The sequence below is a fragment of the Eptesicus fuscus genome, chromosome 12, assembly GCF_027574615.1.
Source record: "Eptesicus fuscus isolate TK198812 chromosome 12, DD_ASM_mEF_20220401, whole genome shotgun sequence".
NCBI classification, from domain to species: Eukaryota; Metazoa; Chordata; class Mammalia; order Chiroptera; family Vespertilionidae; genus Eptesicus; species Eptesicus fuscus.
In genome coordinates, this window is record NC_072484.1 from 91,751,552 (window position 1) to 91,776,595 (window position 25,044).

The following is a 25,044-nucleotide window of genomic DNA, read 5'->3' on the forward strand; positions in this document are numbered from 1 at the left end:
GTGGGCAGGAGGTCACCCCGGCGCACTACTCTCGAGTTTGCTGTTCGTCCCGACAGCACCTTCCCGACAGCACCTTCCCGGCCGCAGGACCTGCCTCACACAGACGGGACTCTTTTACCAGAAGGAGCCCCCTCCGTCAGCGCAGCGAGGCGTCTGCCGTGTGTTCTGTGGGAATAACACCCGCGTGCTAGTTACCTGGGGGGGCAGGGGGACCTCTTTCTATGAGGCCCGGGTAGAAGATAGCCTGTCCCCTCCCCCAAGCAGAGCATTCATTCTCCACCAAGACACGTGAGTTAAATGTGCAGCCGGTCCCAGGAGGGACGCCCTCGTCTGCCGGACGCCCAGCCCGTCGTCACAGAAATGGTCCGGGGCAGCAGCGCCGTCTCTTCGTGGAAACACGGGTCACAGCCCCCGTCGGTGAGCGACCAGTTTCTGCTTCTGGACGATCGTCTCAAGAGGCCTGCAGACAGGACGCAGCAGTGACTCGGCCCCAGAGCTCGCTGGAGCTGGAGCGGGCGGGGAGCTTCGGGCTGGGCTCTGACTGTGGCCGGGGCCTGGTGGGAGGGTGAGGGAGAGGGAGCGTGATCGGGGGGAGGCTGAGAAGTCTGCTGTCCTACGAGGTGTGCGCACGTCATAGATTCCTGTCCCAACAGCAGGTCCCCGGACGCGCCAATCGGGGGGCAGTCCATCAACAAAAGAAAGTGTTTTTTAAAAACCTGTATTTCAGCCCTGGTCAGTGTGCTCAGTGGTTAGAACATCGGTCTGAGGACTGAAGGGTCAGGGGACCACTTCCTGGTCAAGGGCACGTACCTGGTTGCAGGTTCCATCCCTGGCCCTGGCTGGGGCGCGTGTGGGAGACAACCAATCGATGTGTCTCTCGCACGTCAATGTTTCTCTCTCTCTCTGGTTCTCTCCCCTCCCCTGCTACCTTCCACTTTCTAAAAAACCACTGGAAAAAATTATCCTCAGGTGAGGTGTGTTGTTGTTTTTTAATTTGTATTTCAGCTTGGCTGGCGTGGCTCAGTGGTTGAGCATCGACCTATGAACCAGGAGGTCAGGGTTCGATTCCCGGTCAGGGCACATGCCTGGGTTGTGGGCTCCGTCCCCAGTGTGGGGTGTGCAGGAGGCAGCCGATCCATGACTCTCTCTCATCACTGATGTTTCTGTCACTCCCCTCCTTTCCTCTCTGAAGTCAATAAAAAAAATACATATATATATATTTAAAATCCATACTTCAGGCCCAAGGACATTGGCCCTCGGCTGGACTGTCGGTAGTGATGCAGGACGTGGTGTCTGTGGGAATGACACTGTCCCGGGACAACGGCGCCGTGGCTACACGCGTCGCCGCGCTTCGTGTGGCACGGCTTGCTGTTTGCCTCCGTGGCCGGCCGTGCTTGCTCTGACTCTTGTGCAGCTTCTCCTCCCGCCTCCCCGCGCTCAGAAGGTGAATGACGAGCGGGTGAGCAGCCAACGCCGCTGGCAAACAGCGGAACCTGCCGGGCGGGCGGGCTGCGGGGAGGGAACTGGGGCGCGCCCAGGCCTGTTCCCCGGCTGCGCTGCTGGGCCTCCCACCCGCTCGCCGGGCGTGGCCAGGCCCCGCCACCCCCCTCCCCCCAAAACTGAGTTTTTTTATTTGAATGAGGAAGACATTTACGTTACGTAGCTTGCAAAGAATCGTCGTTCCGTGTAGAGAACATGATGTAAACGTGAGTGAAGATTTACATGTAGAACACCAGCAAGAGGCCCTTCACCGAACATGTCTAAGAGCTCAGGGAGGTTTGTCTGAAACATGAGAAACCACGGTTGTGGGACTTCATAACGGAAAACTGACTTTTCAAGCCCCAGCGTAGAAGGCCCGAGGGCTTGCGAGCTCACCTAAGACGGAAAGCGCCCCCGTCTTAAAGCCGTGAGCACAGTCGGTACCGAAGAGAAAGGGCGTCTGTTAGTGGGTCCTGCTGATCCCTCGTCCTGGGGCCGAGGAAGGGACTGTGTCCAACACCCCCTCTGACCACGCGTCGCTGGGCGGGGGGTGGGTGAGAGGAGGTGGCTGGCCACATGGACATGGCCGGAGGCAGGTGGGAGCAGCCCGTGTTACACACGAATAAAACTTCTCCACCGAGCAAATGCCCTGTCCATTAGGAGGCCAGACAGGGGCCACACGGCTTGCTCTTCCGCGCATGCGTCCTGTCGGGCTAGAGGAAGCATATTTTTGTTTGTTTTTTTTTTGTTTGTTTTTGTGGGGTTTTTAAAAATACACTTTTATTGATTTTAGAGAAGAAGGGAGAGGGAGAGAGAGAAACATCAATGATGGGAGAGTCATCGATCGGCTGCCTCCTGCACACCCCACATGGGGGATCGAGCCCACGACCCGGGCCCGTGCCCTTGACCGGAATCGAACCCGGGACCTCCTGGTTCCCAGGCTGACGCTCAACCACCGAGCACACCGGCCGGGCAGGAGCAGCCTCCGTGAGCCTCTGTGTCTATGTCTGAACCCCAGCAGAGCTGCGATCCGGCTTCGTGTGCGGCTCACGCACGGCTCCCAAAGGCAGTTGGAGGAGCTCGGGGAACGGGAGGAAGGGCGTCACGTGACTGAAACCTGCCCACGCCTCTGTGTGGTCACCTGACCAGGGAGAGGGGAGAAGGGGGAATTCTTGTTACCGGCTGAGACTTTTTATAAACGTCTTGCAGGTTGGGGCCTGGTTCTGCGCTTTGTTGAGAGGGACGGAGACGTAGCCACAGATACACCCACCGCCCCGCGCCTGGGGCCCGGCGGGGCCTCGGGGGGATTCCTGAGCCGTGATCACCCCCTGGTACCCACCAGCCCAGCTGGGGGGGGGGGGGGGCGGTTGCGCAAGACACGCCTGCGGGGCACAGGGCTGGGGGCACAGCCCCGGGCAAACGCTGTCCGGCCCTCCTGACTGCCCAGCCGCTCACCGAGAATGGGCTCACCCCAGAAGGGCGTCCTGGACTCACAAGCTGGCAGCCCCTTCACGTCCCACAGGCTCCCTGTCGGGGGGAGGTGGTGGCCGTAAGTAACCTTGCGACATGGGTTTGAGACCCTCACCCAGCCCCTCGGAGTGCAGCCAGGGGGCCATCACCGCTGTGATTGGAAGAAGCAACGAGACTTCTTTTTTAGCCAAAGGGGTGTGGACGTGGTGTGCATTCTTACAGTGACGGCCAGGTCCTCTCGAGGCTGCCCAGGTGTGACTCCTCCCTCTGCCCGCTCCTCCCCCCTTCCACGGCCGTGCCAGCCCGAGGGGGGCTCCGCCCTTGGGCGTTGTCCTCTGAAGCCGAGTTTCCGGAAGCCCCTGAGCTTCCAGGCCCTTCCAGGCCCTCTGCCGTCACGGGGGAGAGGAACTCAGCCCTCCCTTCATCACCGTCAGCAGCCGCCTCTGACCTCTGAGGTGTGAGCGGCACCTGCTGTTGTTGTCAGACCCTGGATAGTGTCAGTGTGTGTGTGTGGTGTGTGTGTGTGGTGGGTGTGTGGTGTGTGTATATATGCATGTGGTGTGTGTGTGGGGTGGTGTGTGTGGTGTGTGTGGGTGTGGTGTGTGTATGTGTGTGTGGTGAGTGAGTGTGTGTGTGTGCGGGGGTGTGTAGGGTGTGTGTGGGTGTGGGTGGTGTGTGTGTGCGGGTGTGTGTGGTTGTGTGTGTGGTGTGTGTGTGCGGGGGTGTGTGGGTGTGTGTGGTGTGTGTGTGGGGGGGTGTGTGTGTGTGTGTGGTGTGTGTGTGCGGGGGTGTGTGGTGTGTGTGTGTGGTGTGTGTGTGGGGGTGTGTGTGTGTGTGTGTGTGTGCGGGGGTGTGTAGGGTGTGTGTGGTGTGTGTGTGGGGGGGTGTATGTGTGGGTGTGTGGGTGTGTGTGTGTGTGTGTGGGTGTGTGGTTGTGTGTGTGGTGTGTGTGTGCGTGGGTGTGTGGTGTGTGTGGGGGGGGGTGTGTAGGGTGTGTGTGGTGTGTGTGGTGTATGTGTGGTGTGTGTGTGTGTGTGTGTGTGTGTGGGGGGTGTATGTGTGGGTGTGTGGGTGTGTGGGAGGGTGTAGGAAGGGGGTACCACTGGGAATCAGGGTAATTCACTTATTTTCCTCTTTACAAGCTTCTATTAGATTTTCGGAAAGCATTTCCCTGGACTCTAGGTAAATTATATTTTTCTTGTTCTGTCTTTATTTAAATCCTAGCCCGAGGGTATGTTTTTATTCATTTGGGAGAGGGAGGGAGGGCGAGAAACATCGGTGGGAGAGACAGGGATCGGTGGCCTCCCACACCCGCCCGACCGGACGTGGAACCCACACCTTTGGTCAGTGGGATGGCGCCCAGTCGACGGGGCCCGGGGCCGGCTCTTCTCCTCTGATTGGACCCGTGTGAGCCTCTGGCTGTTCGCTTCTGGGGACTGAGCAAGGAGCTTGAAGACTTGGCTGTAAGCTGCTGCTTTGTGGGCCCCGTGACAGGACGGAAAATAGACTGGGAACCCGGAAGGAGAGACACGGGCGTGGCCGTCGCCTCTCAGTGTCATGTCCTTCACATGATGCTTGTATGTGAAGTGACTACTGTGACGTGTGAGCCGCTCCCCGCAGTCGGGAACAGGGAGCTCCCAGGAAGTGGCAGCAGGTTCCATTCACGTCCTGTTGTCACTCCTCGTCTCAAAGGACAGCGGAGGGGGGCCACGGAGAGCGGCCGCCATGGGGGGCGGCGCCGAGTCATTCATCACAGAGACCAACGCACGGCGGGGGTTGGGGGAGAGACAAACCCTTCCCTCAGATGGGGTCACTGATCAGTGATTGATCAGGGCTCTGACACTCAGATGGGGTCACTGATCAGTGATCGGGGCTCTGACACTCAGATGGGGTCACTGATCAGTGATTGATCAGGGCTCTGACACTCAGATGGGGTCACTGATCAGTGATCGGGGCTCTGACACTCAGATGGGGTCACTGATCAGTGATCGGGGCTCTGACACTCAGATGGGGTCACTGATCAGTGATCGGGGCTCTGACACTCAGATGGGGTCACTGATCAGTGATCAGGGCCTGATACTCAGATGGGGCTGATCAGTGATCAGGGCCTGACACTCAGATGGGGTCACTGATCAGTGATCGGGGCTCTGACACTCAGATGGGACTGATCAGTGATCAGGGCCTGACACTCAGATGGGGTCACTGATCAGTGATCAGGGCTCTGACACTCAGATGGGGCTGATCAGTGATCAGGGCCTGACACTCAGATGGGGTCACTGATCAGTGATCAGGGCCTGATACTCAGATGGGGCTGATCAGTGATCAGGGCCTGACACTCAGATGGGGCTGATCAGTGATCAGGGCCTGACACTCAGATGGGGTCACTGATCAGTGATCAGGGCCTGACACTCAGAGGCCCAGGAAGAAGAGCCGCTGAGGATAAAATATTAAGTTCAGTGCGAGCACATGCAGAAGAGTGTGTGTGACAGAAACTAGAAATAAGACTGGAAAGCAGTCGCGAGGCGACGAAAGAATGGCAGGAGGTGAGTGGGCAGGTTGTGGTGAAGACCCAGCGCCGTGCCCCGACGGGCGGACACTCAGTAGGTGTAGCTTTTCTCGGACAGTCGTGTATCCTCATAAGAATTTTCCCGTTTCTCAGACGAAGAAATCACAACTCAGACGGAGTTAGGCTCGAAGGCGGTAGAGCCAGGATTCCAGCCCGTCCCGGGTTTTAGAGCTGATGCGCCGGCTCTCAGACACGCCGAGCGCCGTCCCCGCTCTGGTGAACAATGCCGCCCTGTAGGTCAGCACTTTCAGCGCCTCACCCACCCCTCCGCTCTGTCCCCCTCACCCTCCTCTCCGCTCTGTCCCCCTCACCCATAGCGAGCTTTCCTGCCTGAAATCCCTCTCCAAGCCCCTGCCCTCCCCGTACACCTGGCGATCGATCGATCGGTGAATCCCGGCACAGGCGCCGCCTCCTGCAGGAAGCCTCTCCTGCTTGCCCAGGCCGGCTGGGCCGCTCCGCTCTGTCCCGCCGGGGCTCCCAGGGGGCTGTGTGGGGCTCACGGTAGGAGGCCTGGCAGAGCACCGGGCCGCGTAGACAGTCACCAATCGCAGAAGTGAAATCCGACTGCTGTAAACCAGGGTGGTTTGGGGAAAATCGGGTTAATTGTAATAACGCATTGTTCATGGTAAACAATGAAACTCTCATTTAGACAGAGTCCGGGGAGGACCCCTGGGGTCCTGGAGGATGAGAGGCCTGGCGGCCTTGGGGAACCCCCACCTGCACCCTCCAGCCGTCGGTGTCACCGGCGGGGATCGGCTCTCCAAAACGCTGAGTTCTGGGGCCGTTTCTGTTCTCAGACCTTTCTCTCTACTTTCTTTTCTTAAATATTTATTTTATATTTATTTATTTACTTAATTATTTCTGAGAATAAGGAAGAGGGAGAGAGAGAAACATCAACGATGAGAGAGAGAGTCATGGCTCGGCTGCCTCCTGCACGCCCCTAACTGGGGATGGAGCCTGCAACCTGCACATGTGCCCTTGACCGGGGATCGAACCCGGGACCCTTCGGTCCGCAGGCCGTCGCTCTATCCACGGAGCCGAACCGGCGTGGGCTCCCCCTCCTTCCTTTGGTCTCACGGGTCATTGAAGAAAGCGGCGCGGCCCCGGGGAGAGTCCTGAAGCCTCACTCCCCACGAGGAGATGTCATTGGTTGTTTTCGCTCAGAAGGCATTCTCGCCCTCCTCTTACGTTACTTCTACCCGTTTCCATAACAAGCTCCGGATGAATTGTTATCTGTGTTCATAAAACACAGATGAGACTTCCCAGGAGTGAAACTATACAGAATCATTCCCAGGCTCTTTAGAAAGTTACAACACGGTAAGCAAATTAAATGCTGTGTACGATCAGACTTTTACGACAGTACGGAGACTGGCGGTTCCTTGTTATTTTCTTCCATTAAAATAATGCGCAGCTGGTTGGCAGGTTCAGTTCCCAGTCAGGGCACATACCTGGGCTGTGGGTTCAATCCCAGTCCAGGCACGCATGGGAGGCAACCCATCAATATTTCTCTCTCTCCCTCTCTCTCTCTCTCTAAAATCAATAAAAACATAACCTTGGGTGAGGATTTTTTTTAAATATGGAACTATGAGCACTTAAAAGTATATGCAAATATAGCCCTAGCCAGTTTGCTCAGTGGTTGGAGCGTCAGCCCGCAGACGGAAGGATCTCGGGTTCAGTTCCGGTCAAGGGTGCGTAGCTCGGTAGCAGGCTCGATCCCCGGCCCCTGGTCGGTGTTCCTGTCTCTTCCCCTCCCTTCCACTGTCTCTAGAAACCAATGGAAAAAAGTAATATCCTCAGGTGAGGATTAACAGTATACATGTACACACACACACACACACGCACACACATGCACACACACGCGTGCACATAGACAGAGAATATGCCATTGAGCCCCATGTTTCATAAAGTTTCAGGAATGAACTTAGCGTTTCCCTTTCCACCCACCCACTTCGTTTCCTCCTCTCCCACCTCAGCAGGAAGGAGGGAGGGTCCCATGGGTCACAGTGTGTCACCTCCGCCCACGGCCCCTCCCTCCCTGCGGTCTAAGTCCAGCTCTCCTCACACCTCTCGCTCACACACGCACACACACACAAATGCACACACACACACAGCAGTGCATGCACAGACACACATGCACACACAGCAGTGCATGCACACATGTGCACACCCCCTCACCCATTCCTCTACCCCATTCAGGTTTCAGATATTAGGACAGAGACGTAACGGGAAGCTCCTCACTTGGATTAGTCAGGGAAAAAGTAAGAAGCGGCAGCTACTTCTGAAAGCAGAAGCGCCAGCAGGAAAACGCTCTCCCCTGGGCTCTGTGACGTGAGCCTCCTGGCGGCGGCCTCGGGGCGGGTGGTGTTCGGTTTTGCGGTTTCTGGTCCTCTCTCCGTTTCCAGTTTCAGCAGAGAGCAGGTGCCACCGTTATCATTTAAAAACAGCCCGGGAAGTCCCGCTGAAGAGGCCTCCGAAGGGCCTCTGAGCTGCTGAGCAAGTAACTGCGGACCAGGAGCCGAGTTAACCCTTTTCCCGAGTCCAATCCATGGTCCAGGGCGGCGCCCCGGGACGGAGGGCGAGCGGCTTGGCTGGCTGGAGAGCCGGCCCTGCCCTTCCCACCCACCCCGTCTGCCTTCAGCGCTTCGCTCCCAGCCCCATCCCTGGGCAGGGTACCCCCACCCCCACCCCGGCCTGTGGTGCGCCTCCCCCCCATGCTCCTTCCCCCCTCCCACGCCTGGCGGCCACGCCAGCAGCAAGACAGTGACCCCGAGGTCTGGGGCTTTGGCCGGGTCCGTTTGGGGCATCTCCCAGCGCCCCCCGCAGCACACCAGGCCCGAGCCCCTCCCTGCGCCCCCAGGGGCCAGCGGCACGCTTTCCCTGCGAAGCCGACGGAGCGAACCGCCTGGGTCCCGCAGCCTGTGCGTTTCCCCAGGGGGCGGCGCGGGCTCCTGGGCTTCTGTTCTTGTCGTTTTGTGTCTGTAATTTTTTAGATTATAGATGAGAAGCAGCCTCGTCAGGCCAGGAGCACAGCCTCCGTGCCAGGCCTAGTCCGGAGCCTCGGCCAAGCGGCCGGGCCGGCCTCGTTTTCCTCATCTGTGAAACGGGAGCAGCGCGGGGTTGTGGGGGCATCGCGGTCCCCGCAGGAGGGAGAGGGGATCGGCCCGGAGGCAGCCGCTCACTCCGTGGACCGGAGCCTCTTCATTGGAAGTGACCAGATGAGAGCAGCTGCCCTCCGCGCTCCCGCGGGCCCCCCTCTGCGGGCGGGTGCCCCCCGCTGTGCCCATAGCTGCCCCCCCCCCCCCCCCGAGACCGGGTTTGGGACGCTCTGCACCATCCGTCTGCGAACGGGAGCTGGCCCGGCTCCTGGAGAGCCTGCGCTTCGGGACGGAGGCGGGCCGTTGGAGAGGAGGTTGGACAGTCCGGGCACAGAATGGCCCGACAGCCCTCGAGTGGGGTCTGCCCTCCTCTGCGGTCCGCGCACCCCAATCCGCACGGGTCCAGGCGGCGGCCCGGGCCTTCCGGGGGCTTCGTGGGACGTGCGGACCTGCCTGGCCTCCCGGACTCAATGCCGGCCGCGGGCAGCGGGGTGTCCTAAGGCTCGGGGTGCCCTGGTGGCCGGCTAAGCACCCCAGCTCTGCGGGCGGCGCGGCCACCCAGGGCAGAGGACTCGCTTGGAGAAGCCGCCGCTGCGTCCGCCTGGGAGACGCGGTTTGAGACGCGGTGTTCCGTCCCCTCACTTCTGATTCTTCCTCTCCGTGACATCGCTGAGAGCTTAGCTGCATCCGTCCCCATCGCCCGCTACCAAGTCCTTGACCCTTGACCTGAGTCCCCCTCCCCCCCAGCAGAGAGCAATCACATGCCCCGCCCCTTTCTCACCTAACCTTCCCCCCACGCTGGGCCTGGCCCACTTTCCTTTTTTTCATCTTCGTTGTTGAAGGTGTTACATGTGTCCCCTTTCCCCATCGACCTCTCCCAGCCTGCCCCGCCCCCCCCCCCGACCCCCCACCTGCTGCCTGGTCTGTGAGGGATGCATATATGCAGACAAGTCCACCCACCCATCCTCCCTCCCCGCCTTCCCCTGAGGCCTGACAGCCTGTCCCTGCTTCCGTGTCTCTGGAGCTATTTTTGTTCCTCGGTTTATGTTGTTCCTTAGTTTCCACCTCTGAGTGGGGTCATGTGACACTTAGTCTTCCTGACGGGCTGGCTTTGCTCCCATGGTGCTCTCCAGGTCCCTGCGTGCTGTGGGAATGTAAGAGTGCTTTCTGTTACAGCGAGGACTGGGCCACCGGCTCTCCTTCAGGCCTCCAGCGAGCGTCCTCTGTCTTCCCCGCCTCCCCCCCTGGAGCGGGCGCACCTCCTGTGTACCCCCGTGGCGCTCTCCACGCCCAGTGACACACTGCGCCCCACGGCGCCCCGTAGACATAAATGCCACTTAATCCCCACTGCGTCCGCGGGCTCATACACGGCCAGGCTCCGTGAGCGTCGGCACACAGAATGGATCAATGACCGAAGGACCACACGATAAACAAGGAAGAGAAACCCTCAAGGGGCTGAGCCACAGTGAGTGAGCGAAACCAGGCCCTGTGGACAAGTGAACACGCCAGAACAACTAATTCTTAGTGACCGGCGCGCACGGAGCCCGGTAACCAGGCCCCGCCGTACCCTCTGCCATGTCATGTAATTCAGGGCCATTCTTAGGACCAGAGAGCAGGGCGCCGTCCGGGAGCCAACTTAACCTCCACCCAGAGGAGCTTCATTTCCTCGAGATCGGGTTCTGCATTATTTGCTCCATAAACAAGAGTAATCAATACTATGTTCATATTGAAAAGCAAGAAATATATTTTGTTATCGGCTCGTGTATTTTTTAAAGTATATTTTTATTGATTTCAGAGAGGGAGAGAGACAGTAACATCAATGATGAGAGAGAATCATTGATGGGCTGCCTCCTGCACGCCCCCTACTGGGGACCATGCCCGCCACCTGGGCCTGTGCCCCGACCTGGAATGGAACTGTGACCTCCTGGTTCATAGGTCGACAATCAGCCGCTGAGCCACACCGATCGGGCTGTAGCTGTACTCTTTTGAGCGTGCCATGACTCCAATTGATACTTTTATCAAGAAAAGTTAGTGTGGTTTGATAGAAGAAACGGGCAATTTGATAACAGAAACGGAGACAGAATTTATTTCACCCGGAGTACAGCGAGGAACTGGCCGAGCCGCGTTCACACCCCACGCGGTCACCCCTGTCCAGTGTAAACGTATGTCATTCCCAATGAGCGTCCGTGTTTTAATAGCAGGCAAACCAGTTCGTTCTTCCCCATCCTGGGAACACGACAGATACGTGACTGAGTGTCTAGTGTCACTGCCTGTGTGTCGTGTGGCCTCCTGTTGATGGACGTGCTCGTGCGAAACGAATGACCGGGGAGAACGCGGCGCAGGATCCCGGGAGGGGGCAGTCCGCACCCCGTGACTCACCCTCAGTTCACGGGAAGGCGGGCGGGACACATCCGCTGAGGAGAAGAAGTTGTAGGAATGTGGCCTGACCGTGATGTCTGCTTTCTCCCTGGCATGTAACCCTTCCAAGGAGCACCTGAGGGTTCTCATTCTCTCACGAGATCTTTACTGACACAGACGTTCCCAGGCCCGCCTCTCCTGTCCTGTTCGTGGGCTGTCTGTGCAGAGGGTGGAACCTCACGGCTGGCCCCCCCACACAGCAGGCCCGTTGCAGCCTGCAATGGGAAAATGTGGGATTTGAAAGTCATCTTCAGACCAGGACAGTGATACTCAAAGTCAAAGGTCTGAGCTTCACACAAGCTTTTCATTAAAAAAATGGAGCCATTTGCCCTAACCGGTGTGGCTCAGAGGATAGAGCGTCGGCCTGTGGACTGAAGGGTCCCAGGTTCGATTCCGGTCAAGGGCACGTACCTTGGTTGTGGGCACATCCCCAGTAGGGAGTGTGCAGGAAGCAGCTGATGTTTCTCTCTCATCGATGTTCCCTCTCTCTTCCTCTCTGTAAAAAAATCAATAAAATGTGTTTTTAAAAAAACGGAGCCATTTGCCCGCCCACACGGTTAACAAAACGCAGAAGAGCACCTTCAGTAGAAGTGATTTCAGCGTGTCGTCTGTATTTGGATGCAGGACATGTGTGTGACGTTGGCCAGTCCCTGACTCGCTCACAGCATATAGATGTGGCCACTTTCCGGTCACTAAATATACAGGCGTCTCCAGGTTAAGGGTTCCTTGAAGGGTTAAGTGAGAACGAATGCAAAACGCTGTAACTGTAGCACTGATCCAGTGTTTACTCCGTCAACGGGAAGAACAGGGTGTGGATTCCCGTCTTTAAAAATCACCCAGAGCCACTGATGTTCGAGGACGAGGTCATATTTTGGGGGTGGTCTGATGTATTTTTGGGTCACGTTTTTTGGGTGGTCAACTATGTATTGTTTATAGGAGGCCTGGCTGTGACAAATGATTTTTGCTGAGACCTAAGAAATGAGACTCTATGCTGTTAATGGAAAACATATTCTCCTAGCGGAGTGATATTTTCAGTTATTCTTTTCTTATAATTAAATGGAGATGTTAACATAGAGGCACTGCTTTATTTTGGGAAAGTGTGAGATTCATGGGCGGAGAAAGCTCAGAAGACAGATTTTATTTAAAAGACTGTTGGGACACTGGCATTTTTTTAAAATACATTTTTATTATTGACCAGAGGCCCGGTGCACAGATTCGTGCACCGGTGGGGTCCCCCGGCCTGGCCTGCAGGGATCGGGCCGAAACTAGCGCTCTGACATCCCCCAAGGGGTCCCGGATTGCGAGAGGGTGGTTCTTGGGTGACGCACCCCGGAATCAGGCTCCCTCCTCTCTGGTTCCAGGTGCGTCACCCGAGAGCCACAGCCGCCTAGTGACAGCGGCTCCTGCACTGAGCATCTGCCCCCTGGTGGTCAGTGCGCGTCATAGCTACTGGTCGGATGGTCGCTTAGGCTTTTATATAGAGAGATTTCAGAGAGGAAGGGGGAGGGGAAGAGAGGTAGAAACATCAATGATGAGAGGGAATCATTGATCGGCGGCCTCCTGCACGCCCCCTAATGGGGATCGAGCCCACAACCCAGGCCTGTGCCCTGACCGGGAGTCAAAACCTGACCTCTTGGTTCCTAGGTTGACGCTCAGCCCCTGAGCCACGCCAGCCGAGAGCACTGGCGTTTTTAAGTGGCAGAGAAGTTGTTTAAGGACCACGGAGGACAGGCTCGGCCTTGGTCACAGGGCAGCACGGCCACGGCCACCACGTAGGAGCATGCTCTCTACAGGGAAAGGCCGGGAGCGAAAGCACCGACTGTGCATGCCTGTCCTGAGAGGGTTACCCGGCAGGGACGGGCCTCCTCACGGCGCCATCGCCGCGCCCGGGGTCCCGGTCTGGCCTGCCGCCCTCCCCGTGCCGCCTGGACAGGGACGCAGGGCCGGGGCCGAGCCGCTGATCTAACTGTGTTCATGTTCCCTCTCTCCTGCCGCAGAATCGGAAGACTCTTTGATGGGACAGAGCCCATTGTGTTGGACAGTCTCAAACAGCACTATTTCATTGACAGAGACGGACACATGTTCAGATATATCTTGAATTTTCTACGAACATCAAAGCTCCTCCTTCCCGATGATTTCAAGGTGAGGGATTCGTGTTAAATTACTAGCACACACATACGGTTTCTTTTCATGCACTCCCCCCCCCCCCCAGGTCTCTCTAATGCTGTGTGTTTACATATGTACCGACTCGAAGGGCTCGGAGCCTCGGACCTCATCGTACGTTCCTTGTGAAATAGAGCACGTGGCCGTTAGGATTTACGTGGGCAAGAGAGGGCCGCTCTTTACGTAAAGAGCTCAATTCCAACTCATTTGAACCCACTGGCATACGTTGGCTAAATCCATACCTGATTTCTGACGTCTTGATGAGGCAGAGAAGGAAAGAAAGCCTCCTTGGCTTAACAGAGACTTTGTCTCCCAGAAACGTACAGGAGGCATCACACTTGGCAGCAGAATTTCAGAATGGCTGGCTGTCACGTTAGTACCTAGTGTTCAGTGAGTCCCACGTGATGCTGGCTACTATAGGCAATGGGCTTAGATCAAACAGGACGCGTTCACTGGACGGGAATATACACACGTGTAATCAAAGGCAGCTGCTCATGTTTCTCTAAACGGAAGGTTCTAAGGACTCAACTAAGTACGTGTTGGGGGGACGAGAAGGGATAAACCAAAGAGCGTGTCTACTTACAGGCATAGCCCACGGGCACGGGCCATAGGGTAGTGAAGACCTGGGGGGAGGTGGGGAGGGACTGGGGAGGGCTTGGCGAGGGGGGGGGGGGGGGATGGGAGATATCTGTAATACTACCAACAATGAAAATACATTTTAAAAAAAGAATCAACTAAATACAAATAGAACTAATAAAGAACTCCTTAAACCATCTAAAGTCGGGATCAATATATTGCAGTCAATAGCTTTCCTGTAGACTAGCAGGAACCAGCCGTAAGATAGAATGGAAAATACGCCACATTAACGTGAACAACCAAACCAGAACACCTAGGAGTGAGCCTAACAAGAAACGCAAAGCCTGACTGAGGCACGACCCACCGCTGCCCACAGCACCGAGGAGGGGCTGGAGGAGGGGAGGGCAGCCCGCGTCCCGGCTGGGCACCCCAGTGCTGGGAGGGTGTCCGAGGCCCCACCTGCCTCTGCATGTCAGCGCAAGCCCCTTTCAGTCACAGAGACTTTAAACATGAAATTGGATCCACTTATAAAGTTTGTGTAAAAGAAAACATGCTTACAAATAGCTAAATAAGGGGTAAGGGATCAACCAGACGACTTGGTGCATGCAGATGAGCGAACCAATGGACTCAGACACTCGGGGGGCGAGGGCGAGGGCATGTGCTGGGGGGCGGGAGCGACCGGGGAGAGGTCAGTGGGGGAAAAGGAGACTCATGTAATACTGTCAACAATAAAGAATTAAAGGAAAGGAAGAATAACTAACTAAATAGCCCTGGCCACGGGGCTCCGTTAGGTGGAGCATCGTCCTGTACATCAAAAGGTTGCGGGTTCCATCCCCAGTTGGGGTGCATTCAGGAGGCAACCGATGGATATTTTTTCTCTCACATCGATGTTTCTTCTCTCTCTCTCTCTTCCTTTCTCTCTAAAAATCAACAAAGACATATCGTTGGGTAAAGACTACAAAGGGAAAAACAGAATTGCTAAATAAATTCCTGTGAGTGGTAGTATGGCCGTGGTCATGGGCAGTGGGGGTGTGTTCTACCAGACTCGGACATACCAGAGAGCTGTCGTGCTTACAGAGGGGTCCGACTGGCTGACCCTTACACTTACACTGATGGAGACGGGCAGAGACGGGGGTGTGTGTGTAAGAATCTGACATGTTGTAAAAGTGGGAAAAGAAAGGAATCGCCGAGATGGGCACTGACACAAGTGGCATCAAGACATTTGAAAAAAATGTAAAGCCAGAGTCCTGGCTCATAAGATAAGTCCACAAATATTCTAGAAATAGATGTAAAAATTAAAGCTATAACAGTATAAGAAAAAATATAAAGGCATTTCTAAGAGTATAATGTTGAGGCACAGAGGGCCTACCTAAGTTAAGACTCAATACCAGAAGGTATCTTTTACTTTTTTTTTAAATTAAAGATACTGTCTAGAATAATAAAAGCATAATATGCTAATTAGACCGGACATCCTTCTGGACGTCCTTCCTTCTGGACAAAGCCGCAGCGGGGGCCAAGGCCCTTGCACGAATTTCGTGCATCAGGCCTCTAGTGTATTAATAAAGGGCAAGGGTCAGACGAGAAGTATCTGCAACAGAAGATGAATATCTACCTTAGAAGAGCTCCTAAAAACCTGCGAGAAACATCCCAGCCACCTGAGGAGGACACTTCAGGATACGGCGAAAGTTTCTTCTATTTCTCCCTCTCCCTTCCGCTCTGAAATCAATAAAAACGTATTTAGCCATGGCCGCTTTGGCTCAGTGGATAGAACGTCGGCCTGCAGACTGAAGGGTCCCAGGTCCGGTTCCGGTCAAGGGCACATGTCTGGGTTGCAGGCTCCATCCCCAGTGGGGGGGTGTGGGAGGCGGCCGATCAATGATTCTCTCTCATCATTGATGTCATTCTATCTCTCTCTCCCTCTCTCTTCCTCTCTGAAATCAATAAACATATATTTTTTTAAAAAGTATTTTTTTAAAAATAACCCCAGTTCCCCCAGGAGTAACATCCGCAGAGCTAAGGTGCGGCGTCGGCCCAGGTGCAGAGCGTCTCCATCACGGCCGGGCCTCCTGGAGCCAGCGCCCCCCGCCCCAAGGAGCCTTCTAGGAAGATGGTGCCCTCACTTGCTCTGCTTGAAACTCTGCAGGGCCTTCCCGTTATTTAGGGAGCAGAGCAGCACCCCCTTGTCGGAGCCGGGACCCAGAAGGCTCAGCCCCTGCCCCTCACCTGAGCCCCTTCTCGCCCTCGGAGCAGACCCCTGCCTGCCTCCGGCCCTCTCCTCGCAGCAGAGAGGATCATCACAAACACTCTGTGGCCACAGGATGGGGGGTTGGTGGGGGGCTGGCAGACCTCAGCGACAGGACGAGGCGGCGTAGTGAGCGCATGATGAGGCCTGAGTGACCCCGACGGGGAGGGAGCGAGGCCGGCAGGAGGGGCATGTCCCCGGGAACTCACGGCCGGCCGGAGCCGCTCCCCACGGACGCGGGGGACGGGCTGTAGCTGACGGGAACCCGGCCCTCACCCGGCAGGCGACGTGTGTGTGTGTGTGTGTGTGTGTGTATGTGTGTGTGTGCGTGTGTGTGTGTGTGTGTGTGTGCGTGTGCGTGTGTTGTGTGTGTGTGTGCGTGTGTGTGTGTGTGCCGTCCGAGGAGCCAGGCCTGCCCGTCCCTGAGCCCTGAGACCGCGTCTTCCCTCCTCGTGGGAGTTTGCTCCGGGGCCTCGGAGGGCGCGTGGCGAGAGCCCCCACGGGGTTTGCTGCGGAGAGCGTGCGTGACTGCGGCTCCCTCGCCCGCTGTTCAGTGCTGGCCGAGCCGTCCACGGCACCCCCGTCCCAGCCCCTGCGCCCTCGGAGGCGGGACCGCTTTCTGCCGACGTGCGGCTGGGCCGGTACCACTTAGCAGTTCAGAGAAGTTCGTGTTTCAGACCCCACTTCAGGGGGGGCTGCCCTCGCCCCCCGAGAGCATCGGCTGGAACTGTTCCCTCCACCGGCTGCTGCGGGGCCTCGTTGCCTCTGGGTTTGCTAGAAACCCGGGAGCTCGGGCATCGTCCGGACACAGGCTCCCGGGGTGCGGGGCTGACACAGCCTTCCTGTGCCTTACACCCGGGAGGCGGAGCCTGACAGGCCAGGGGACCCTCGGGGCCACGTGGAGACGGCCCCCCGCCTCCAGCCCCCCTGGAGTCGCGCCCACGCACGCGCACTTCCCGGGCCGCCCGCAGAGGCCGCGGTCACGGTCACGGTCACGGCTGGATGCACCGAGATGGCAGGTGGTGTCACCGCTCCAGCAGCCAGAACCCAGCCTTCGTCTCCTCCGAGCATCGAGCATCGCCTGGACCGGGCCCTGCGCGCAGCCCTGTCCCCTCGGCGCTCAGGACAGAGCCACAGGGAGGGCCGGCCCCGCTCCCGGGACAGACACGCGAGGCGGCCGGACGCCGGAGAGGGGAGGCCCCAGTTCCCGGGACACAGACACGCGAGGCGGCCGGACGCCGGAGAGGGGAGGCCGCGTGCTCAGCGCCCGGAGCGGCTCGGGACCCGCGGGGGCAGCTTAGAGAGGAGGTGGCGGCAGCTGAATTCAGACTCCGTGTCTAGAACAGGGGCCAGTGGTGGGGGCTCGGAGGTTTTGCCGATGCCGGTGGGGACTCGGCTCCGTGCGGCTCTCCGGGAACGTCGGGGCCGCCCGTGCGTGTGGGCGGCAGAGGGGGCCTCCGGGCCGGCGTGTCCTCCTCCGCGCGGCTGTGACCGTGTCGCTGGCACGGCGGGGCCTGTGAGGTGTGACTGGGCGCTGAGACGGGAGACGGCCCGGATGACCCGGTCGGCCCGGTGGGCTCGGAGGGCCGTGGGAGGGAGAGGCGGGAGGGGCAGAGCAGTGACCGCAGACGCGGAGGCGGGAGGGGAGCAGGGCCACCAGCCGGTGCGGGCCAGGAAACGGGTTCCCCCGGCAGCTTCCAGGAGACACGCGGCCTTAATGACCCATTTTACTATTTTATTTTAAATATATTTTTAATGAATGCAGAGAAGAAGGGAGAGAGAGAAACATCCATGATGAGAGAGAATCCACTGATCGGCCGCCTCCTGCACGCCCCCCACTGGGGATCGAGCCCACAGCCCGGGCCTGTGCCCTGACCAGGAATCGAACCCAGACAGATTGACCCTCAACCACTGAGCCACACGGGCCGGGCCGGGGTCCATTTTAGACTCCGGGCTCCTAGGACTGTGAGGTAATGAGCTGGTGGCCGTTACTGCAGCGGCCACGGGAGACCCCACGGGCTTCGTCGTCGCGGCGAGCGTGCCGGCCGAGCGGGGTGCACAGGGCCCGCGCTGGCCCCCTCGGAGGGTGATCACGGCAGCTCGGGTTTGCGTGTGGGCAGCGTGTTGGCGATGCCGAGTGCATGCCAGAGGCGGAGGAGCTTCCACGTCGTGGCAAACGGAAGGGGCGGAGAAGATGGCCTTTCCACCTGAGCAGGGTGAGAGGGAACAGTGGTCTTCGAAGGGTCAGGGGCTAACGTGTCAGGACGAAGACCCCTGCACCCCGAGGGGGGAGGGAACAAACACGCGGGCGCAGGGGCACTCGGGTCATTGTAACGCCACGACAGCAGGGCTCAGGTCGGTGGCGCCTGGTCGGGTCGGAGCCCGTCCCTGGGAGCGTCCCCTCCGAGGCCGAACCGGGGCCCCCCAGCGAGGTTGGAAGGGGCTCCCCCGAGGTCAGGCCTGGGCCCGGAGGGGCCTGAGCACCTCTGAGAGGGGGGTCCTCGGAAGACACACGCGGTCACGGACGCCACGTCCTCCTCGGCTGAAACGTGTGGGAAAGTCCCGGACGAGGGCAGCGGCCCCGGCCTCACTTCCCCGGCGCTCAGCCTCCTTGACAGCCCTCCTCTCCTTAAGAAGTCAAGACTCGGGGTCCCGTCTCCCAGCAGTGTCCTTCAGAGACAGCCAGCCACCTTTGGGGGCCCCAGGGCACCAGAGGAATGCGGGGCCCCTTTCCCACCCTCAGGCTGTGCCGGGGGCCTCCGTCCGCCCCATCCCCTTCTGAGCGTGGCCACACCTCAGCTTAGTTCTCAAGTCCTCGAGCCGAACAGCATCTCCGGGGCCGGGAGGCTGAGCAGGAGGATGGAGGGGGAGATGGTCAGGGGCCGGGAGAGGATGGAGGGGGAGATGGTCAGGGGCCAGGAGGCTGAGCAAGAGGATGGAGGGGGAGATGGTCAGGGGCCAGGAGGCTGAGCAAGAGGATGGAGGGGGAGATGGTCAGGGGCCGGGAGGCTGAGCAGGAGGATGGAGGGGGAGATGGTCAGGGGCCGGGAGAGGATGGAGGGGGAGATGGTCAGCCAGGGGCCGGGAGAGGATGGAGCGGGAGATGGTCAGCCAGGGGCCGGGAGGCTGGGCAGGAGGATGGAGGGGGAGATGGTCAGGGGCCAGGAGGCTGAGCAGGAGGATGGAGGGGGAGATGGTCAGCCAGGGGCCGGGAGGCTGGGCAGGAGGATGGAGGGGGAGATGGTCAGGGGCCAGGAGGCTGAGCAGGAGGATGGAGGGGGAGATGGTCAGCCAGGGGCCGGGAGGCTGGGCAGGAGGATGGAGGGGGAGATGGTCAGCCAGGGGCCGGGAGAGGATGGAGCGGGAGATGGTCAGCCAGGGGCCGGGAGGCTGGGCAGGAGGATGGAGGGGGAGATGGTCAGCCAGGGGCCGGGAGAGGATGGAGGTGGAGATGGTCAGTCAGGGGCCGGGAGAGGATGGAGGGGGAGATGGTCAGCCAGGGGCCGGGAGGCTGAGCAGGAGGATGGAGGGGGAGATGGTCAGCCAGGGGTCGGGAGGCTGAGCAGGAGGATGGAGGGGGAGATGGTCAGCCAGGGGCCGGGAGAGGATGGAGGTGGAGATGGTCAGTCAGGGGCCGGGAGAGGATGGAGGGGGAGATGGTCAGCCAGGGGCCGGGAGGCTGAGCAGGGGAGATGGAGGTGGAGATGGTCAGTCAGGGGCCGGGAGAGGATGGAGGGGGAGATGGTCAGCCAGGGGCCGGGAGGCTGAGCAGGGGAGATGGAGGTGGAGATGGGGGAGCCACGGCCCCGCGTCGGAGTTGCGAGGAGAAGAGCGAAAGCCGCCGGGTCTGCGGTGAGCGTGGCGGGAGCACCTCCCACAGGCCCAGGTTTCTCAACAGAAAGCGATGACCCCGCCGGAGGCCACGCACTTTCTCCCCTTCCCACGTGTTTCCTCTGGACACTGCTCACCGGCAGGAGACAGAGCCGAGCGCCTAGTCACACAGCTCTCCCGGGCAGCGGCCATCCTCGCCCCCGGCTCCGTCCCGAGCGGAAGGCAGAGGCCCCTGGCAGCACCCCGCCCCGCCCCCCCCCCCCCCCCCGCCCCAGGCACAGGCACCCGCCAGCCCAGCCTGGGAGCCAGGGCAGACCTGCCTGTGGCCGTGACCACGGCGCGCTGGCCGACGTGTCTGGACCGGTGCTGGCTGACCTCACGCCCAGCGCTGGCGGCCCTGGCCACGGGCAGACAGTGTTGACCTGCTGTCAGCTCCTGCCTCGGCCTCCCCGGCCTGGCTCTCCGCCCATGGCTGGTGTGTGTTCACCTGTTGGCTGGGTTCCTGTTCTCATTCAGTAGGTGGTTTGGGGCAGGAGAGAAAGAAGGCACAGCCCGGCCTACAGATGCCGCCTCCCCCACTGTGAGGGCAGCACCCGCCCTGGCCCCGGGCACCCGGCAGCCTCCCCGCCCCCGCCCCTCACAGATCAGCGCCCACCCCCTGGCACCACCGCCCTGCCCGGCTCCCCTGCAGAGGCCGGCGGCCCGGGAGCACAGCCGTCCCCCTCCCGCAGCCGCAGCCGCGGCGCTGGTGCGTCTCCAGCGGGTGAGAGTGGGTTCCCGCCAGCGGTCGGACCGAATTCTCAAAGGCGCGTCTCCACAAAAAGAGAAACGCCTTGAGTGAATCCCACTGTTCGCATCCCGGTTTTCTCGTCTGTAAAACGGGACACTAGGACCCCCGAGTCCCTGGGCTGGGGGCCCGTGGGACTTCATTCTTACTAAGCGCTCAGAAGAGGGCCCGCCAGGTCCCTAACACTCAGCTCCTCTCTAGTCCCTGACGGACGGACTGCGCCTGCGCAGATGAGCGAGGTGACACGTCCCCCCCCCCCCATTCCATGATCGAAGCCGCAGGTGGAAAGCTCAGCTCCTGTGAGGGCCGCTTTCGGTCCCTGCTGTGTGAGCGCACTGTGACATGTGTGTGCGCACTGTGACATGTGTGAGCGCACTGTGACCTGTGTGAGCGCACTGTGACCTGTGTGAGCGCACTGTGACATGCGTGAGCGCACTGTGACATGTGTGAGCACACTGTGACATGTGTGAGCGCACTGTGGCATGCATGTGCGCACTGTGACATGTGTGAGCGCACTGTGACCTGTGTGAGCGCACTGTGACATGTGTGAGCGCACTGTGACATGTGTGAGCACACTGTGACATGTGTGAGCGCACTGTGACATGTGTGAGCACACTGTGACATGTGTGAGCGCACTGTGACATGTGTGAGCGCACTGTGACCTGTGTGAGCGCACTGTGACATGTGTGAGCGCACTGTGATGTGTGTGCACACTGACATGTGTGAGCACACTGTGACATGCGTGTGCGCACTGTGACATGCGTGTGCGCACTGTGACATGCGTGTGTGCACACTGACATGTGTGAGCACACTGTGACATGTGTGAGCGCACTGTGACATGTGTGAGCGCACTGTGACATGCATGAGCGCACTGTGACATGTGTGAGCGCACTGTGACATGTGTGAGCGCACTGTGACATGTGTGTGCGCACTGTGACATGCGTGAGCGCACTGTGACATGCGTGTGCGCACTGTGACATGCATGTGCGCACTGTGACATGCGTGTGTTGTTTCCCCAGGACTACACGCTGCTGTACGAAGAGGCCAGGTACTTCCAGCTGCAGCCCATGCTGCTGGAGATGGAACGATGGAAGCAGGACAGGGAAACGGGCCGCGTCTGCAGGCCCTGCGAGTGCCTCGTGGTGCGGGTGGCCCCCGACCTCGGAGAGAGGATCGCGCTCAGCGGGGACAAGTCCCTGATCGAGGAGGTGTTCCCCGAGATCGGCGACGTGATGTGCAACTCCGTCAACGCGGGCTGGAACCACGACTCCACGCACGTCATCCGGTTCCCGCTGAACGGCTACTGCCACCTCAACTCCGTGCAGGTACCGTGTGGTCCCCCGGGGGCGCCGACGCCACCGGCCTTCACGTGGGGCCTCCCCCAGGAGCGGGGAGCGGGGTGCTGGGTCGGTGACCCGTCCTGGTGGGTGGGCGACCCATTCCCCCTCCACAGCGCTCACCCCACCATCCCACAGGCGTTTCCCGGATCGGCCATGTGCCGGGGCGCCTGGAGACAGAGAAGCGAAGGCAGACAGCAGCTCCTTCCGTGGAACTGACGTCACGGGATGGAGTCGGGGGTCGGGGCTCAAGTAGTGACCAGCACCGTGGTGGTCAGGCAGGGAGAGGAGGCGGCCCGGGATAACCAGCAGCTCCCGGCCCGAGCTCGGAGCGTGGCCAGGCCGCACATGGCTCGCACCGGGGGCAGGTGGGGGGGGCAGTCCCTGGAGGCCGAGGACCCGCCCGCTAACGCGTCCCGCCCGCCCGCCCGCAGGTCCTGGAGCGGCTGCAGCAGCGGGGCTTCGAGGTGGTGGGCTCCTGCGGCGGCGGCGTGGACTCGTCCCAGTTCAGCGAGTACGTGCTGCGGCGCGAGCTGCGGCGGCCGCCCCGCGGGCCCTCCGTCATCCGGATAAAGCAGGAGCCCCTGGACTGAGGGACCCGTTTCCTGTGCGGAAAGGAAGCGAACAGGCCCACCACCCACCAGGCCGCACCCGCGGGAGAGGGAGCTCTGCGTGCGGCTGGGAGGCCCACCACGTCCGGGACCGGACGGTGAAGAAAAGACACGTTTATATCCAGTAGAGACCACGCCTGTATTCACATGGGAACAATTGGAATAGGTGATATCCTCAAGGTGTAAAAAATATATAAATATATATATATGTCAAAAGGTAGGAAATGCAAAAAAAAAAGGGGGGGGGGAGCTGCGGTTGGTGCTGCGATGGCCGCGGGGTCCCGGGCCCCCGGGTCTGACGGGAACAAGCCATGGCCGGCGCTTCTCACAGCCGCCCGCCCACAGCCACCCGCCTGCTCCTCCTCTCTCTCTGTCCTTCTTCCTCTGATTTCTTTTTTCAACACAACACACCTTGCCTCCGTTCCTGGCAGCTGGGGGTCCTCGGGGGCGGCCGGGCGGGACTTGAGGGAAGCGCAGGGCGCGCGGCGCTGGCTCGGAGGTGTCGGCCCGGGACGCCGCGTGCCGTCGATGCAGAAGTCGCCCTGCTTGCCGCTCGCAGATGCGGGCGGTCCTTGGTTTCTCAGCTGATCGTTTCGCAAAGGGGCCAGAATTAGTACTTGTTAGAGGCGCACCGGTTTGAGTCTGCTGCTTTCCTACGGTTTTTCAAATTTTATAATGTATTAAATACAATAAACTCTGTTTAAAAAAGAAGAACTGTGTGACACACACCTGTTGGGGTGAAGCCATATTAAAGTGATATTTTCCTTTTCTAAATGTTCTGTGTTGAGCATCAAAATGAGGCCTCGCCCGGCCAGCGTGGCTCAGTGGTTGAGTGTCGACCTATGAACCAGGAGGTCAGGATTCGATTCCCGGTCAGGGCACCTGCCTGGGTTGTGGACTCGATCCCCACAACCAAGAGGGGGGTGTGCAGGAGGCAGCCGATCCATGATTCTCTCTCATCATGGATGTGTCTATCTCTCTCTCTCTCCCTTCCTCTCTGAAATCAATAAAAATGTATGTTTTTAAAAAGAGGCCTAAAAAGAGAGGCCAGAGGCCCAAACCCCCGACAGGGGAGGACGCGGTCCCGTCTACACAGCGCGGCCCCGGTCCGTGGTGGCCCCGCGTTGTTAGTCCCCGTTGGGCAGCAGGAGGGACCGCCCTTCTCTCGAGCTCTCTCCCAATGTCCGTTCCCGCTGCCGCAGAGCAGACCACCCCCACGCAGCGGCTTCCGGCGGCAGCTCATCTTGTGACTCCGCGGTTATCTCGTGTGGACCGGCCTTCACCGGCGTCATCCAGGGGGTGACTAGGCCGGGATGTCACGGTGGCGCCCCACGGGGCTGCCAGTGGATATTGGCCTGGGCCCCTCCCAGCATGGGAGCCGGGTTCCAGGGGGGAGTGTCCCGCACTCAGGGCCTCCAGGAGGGAGGCAGCAGAGGCCAGGGGCCAAGGTCTCCTGAGGGTGGGCCTGGACCTGCCCCAGGCATTCTGCAGCGGCTGCTGGTGCAGCAGCCCGGAGCCAGCCCAGGTTAGGGCCCAGGGCCCAGGGGACGGAGGGACACCCTCCTGCTGGGGGAGTAACAGGGACTTCTTAGCCACCCGGAACCTGTTGGCAGCCCTGTCCTGAAGCCCCAAAAGCAGGGTTCGGTGGCTCTGGGAAGAGTAGGGAAATCTCGGGGCCGGCCGATCTTCTCATTAGCCAGAGAGGAGGAAACGGGGTCTCAGGACCACTTTGGGACAAAGCCCTTGGCTTCCCAACGTGTTAGCGATTCCAGGCTCCTCCGCAGCCCTGCCACCACCGCCTCCTCGTTCCAGACACAAAGTAGACTTGGCACGGCGGAGATGGACAGGTAGACTTGGCACGATGCTGATTGACAGGTAGACGTGGCAGGACAGGAGATTGACAGGTAGACTTGGCACAACGGGAGATGGACAGGTAGACTTGGCATGATGCTGATTGACAGGTAGACGTGGCAGGACAGGAGATGGACAGGTAGACGTGACACGATGGGAGATGGACAGGTAGACTTGGCAAAATGGGAGATGGACAGGTAGACATGGCATGATGGGAGATGGACAGGTAGACGTGGCACGATGGGAGATGGACAGGTAGACGTGGCACGACGGGAGATGGACAGGTAGACGTGGCACGATGGGAGATGGACAGGTAGACGTGGCACGACGGGAGATGGACAGGTAGACGTGGCACGACGGGAGATGGACAGGTAGACGTGGCACGATGGGAGATGGACAGGTAGACGTGGCACGATGGGAGATGGACAGGTAGGTGACACTGTTTCTGCCGCAGACACGCTCCTGTGGTGACAGGCTCTTTCCATCCTGAACTTCCTTTTTTAAATGAAAAAGTCTGAGCCTGAGGACAGGAGTCGTGAAAATGTCTCTGATTCTGAAGTGAACTGGAAGCTGTGAATGGCTTTTCTCACCCCCCAAACACTCGGTCCCTCGGACGCC

At 59.4% G+C, this 25,044-nt stretch overlaps 1 protein-coding gene across 1 annotated transcript in view; it reads left to right on the plus strand.

Moving 5' to 3' along the window:
* KCTD1 (potassium channel tetramerization domain containing 1) overlaps nucleotides 1-23,349 on the plus strand; it is a 62,590-nt gene extending 39,241 nt beyond the window's left edge. The window contains 3 exon segments of the mRNA XM_054724102.1: nucleotides 13,026-13,170; nucleotides 21,647-21,952; nucleotides 22,399-23,349. Of these exon segments, the coding sequence (XP_054580077.1) occupies nucleotides 13,026-13,170; nucleotides 21,647-21,952; nucleotides 22,399-22,557 (610 nt within the window). The 3' untranslated portion in view covers nucleotides 22,558-23,349.
* The last annotated feature ends 1,695 nt before the right edge of the window (nucleotides 23,350-25,044 follow it).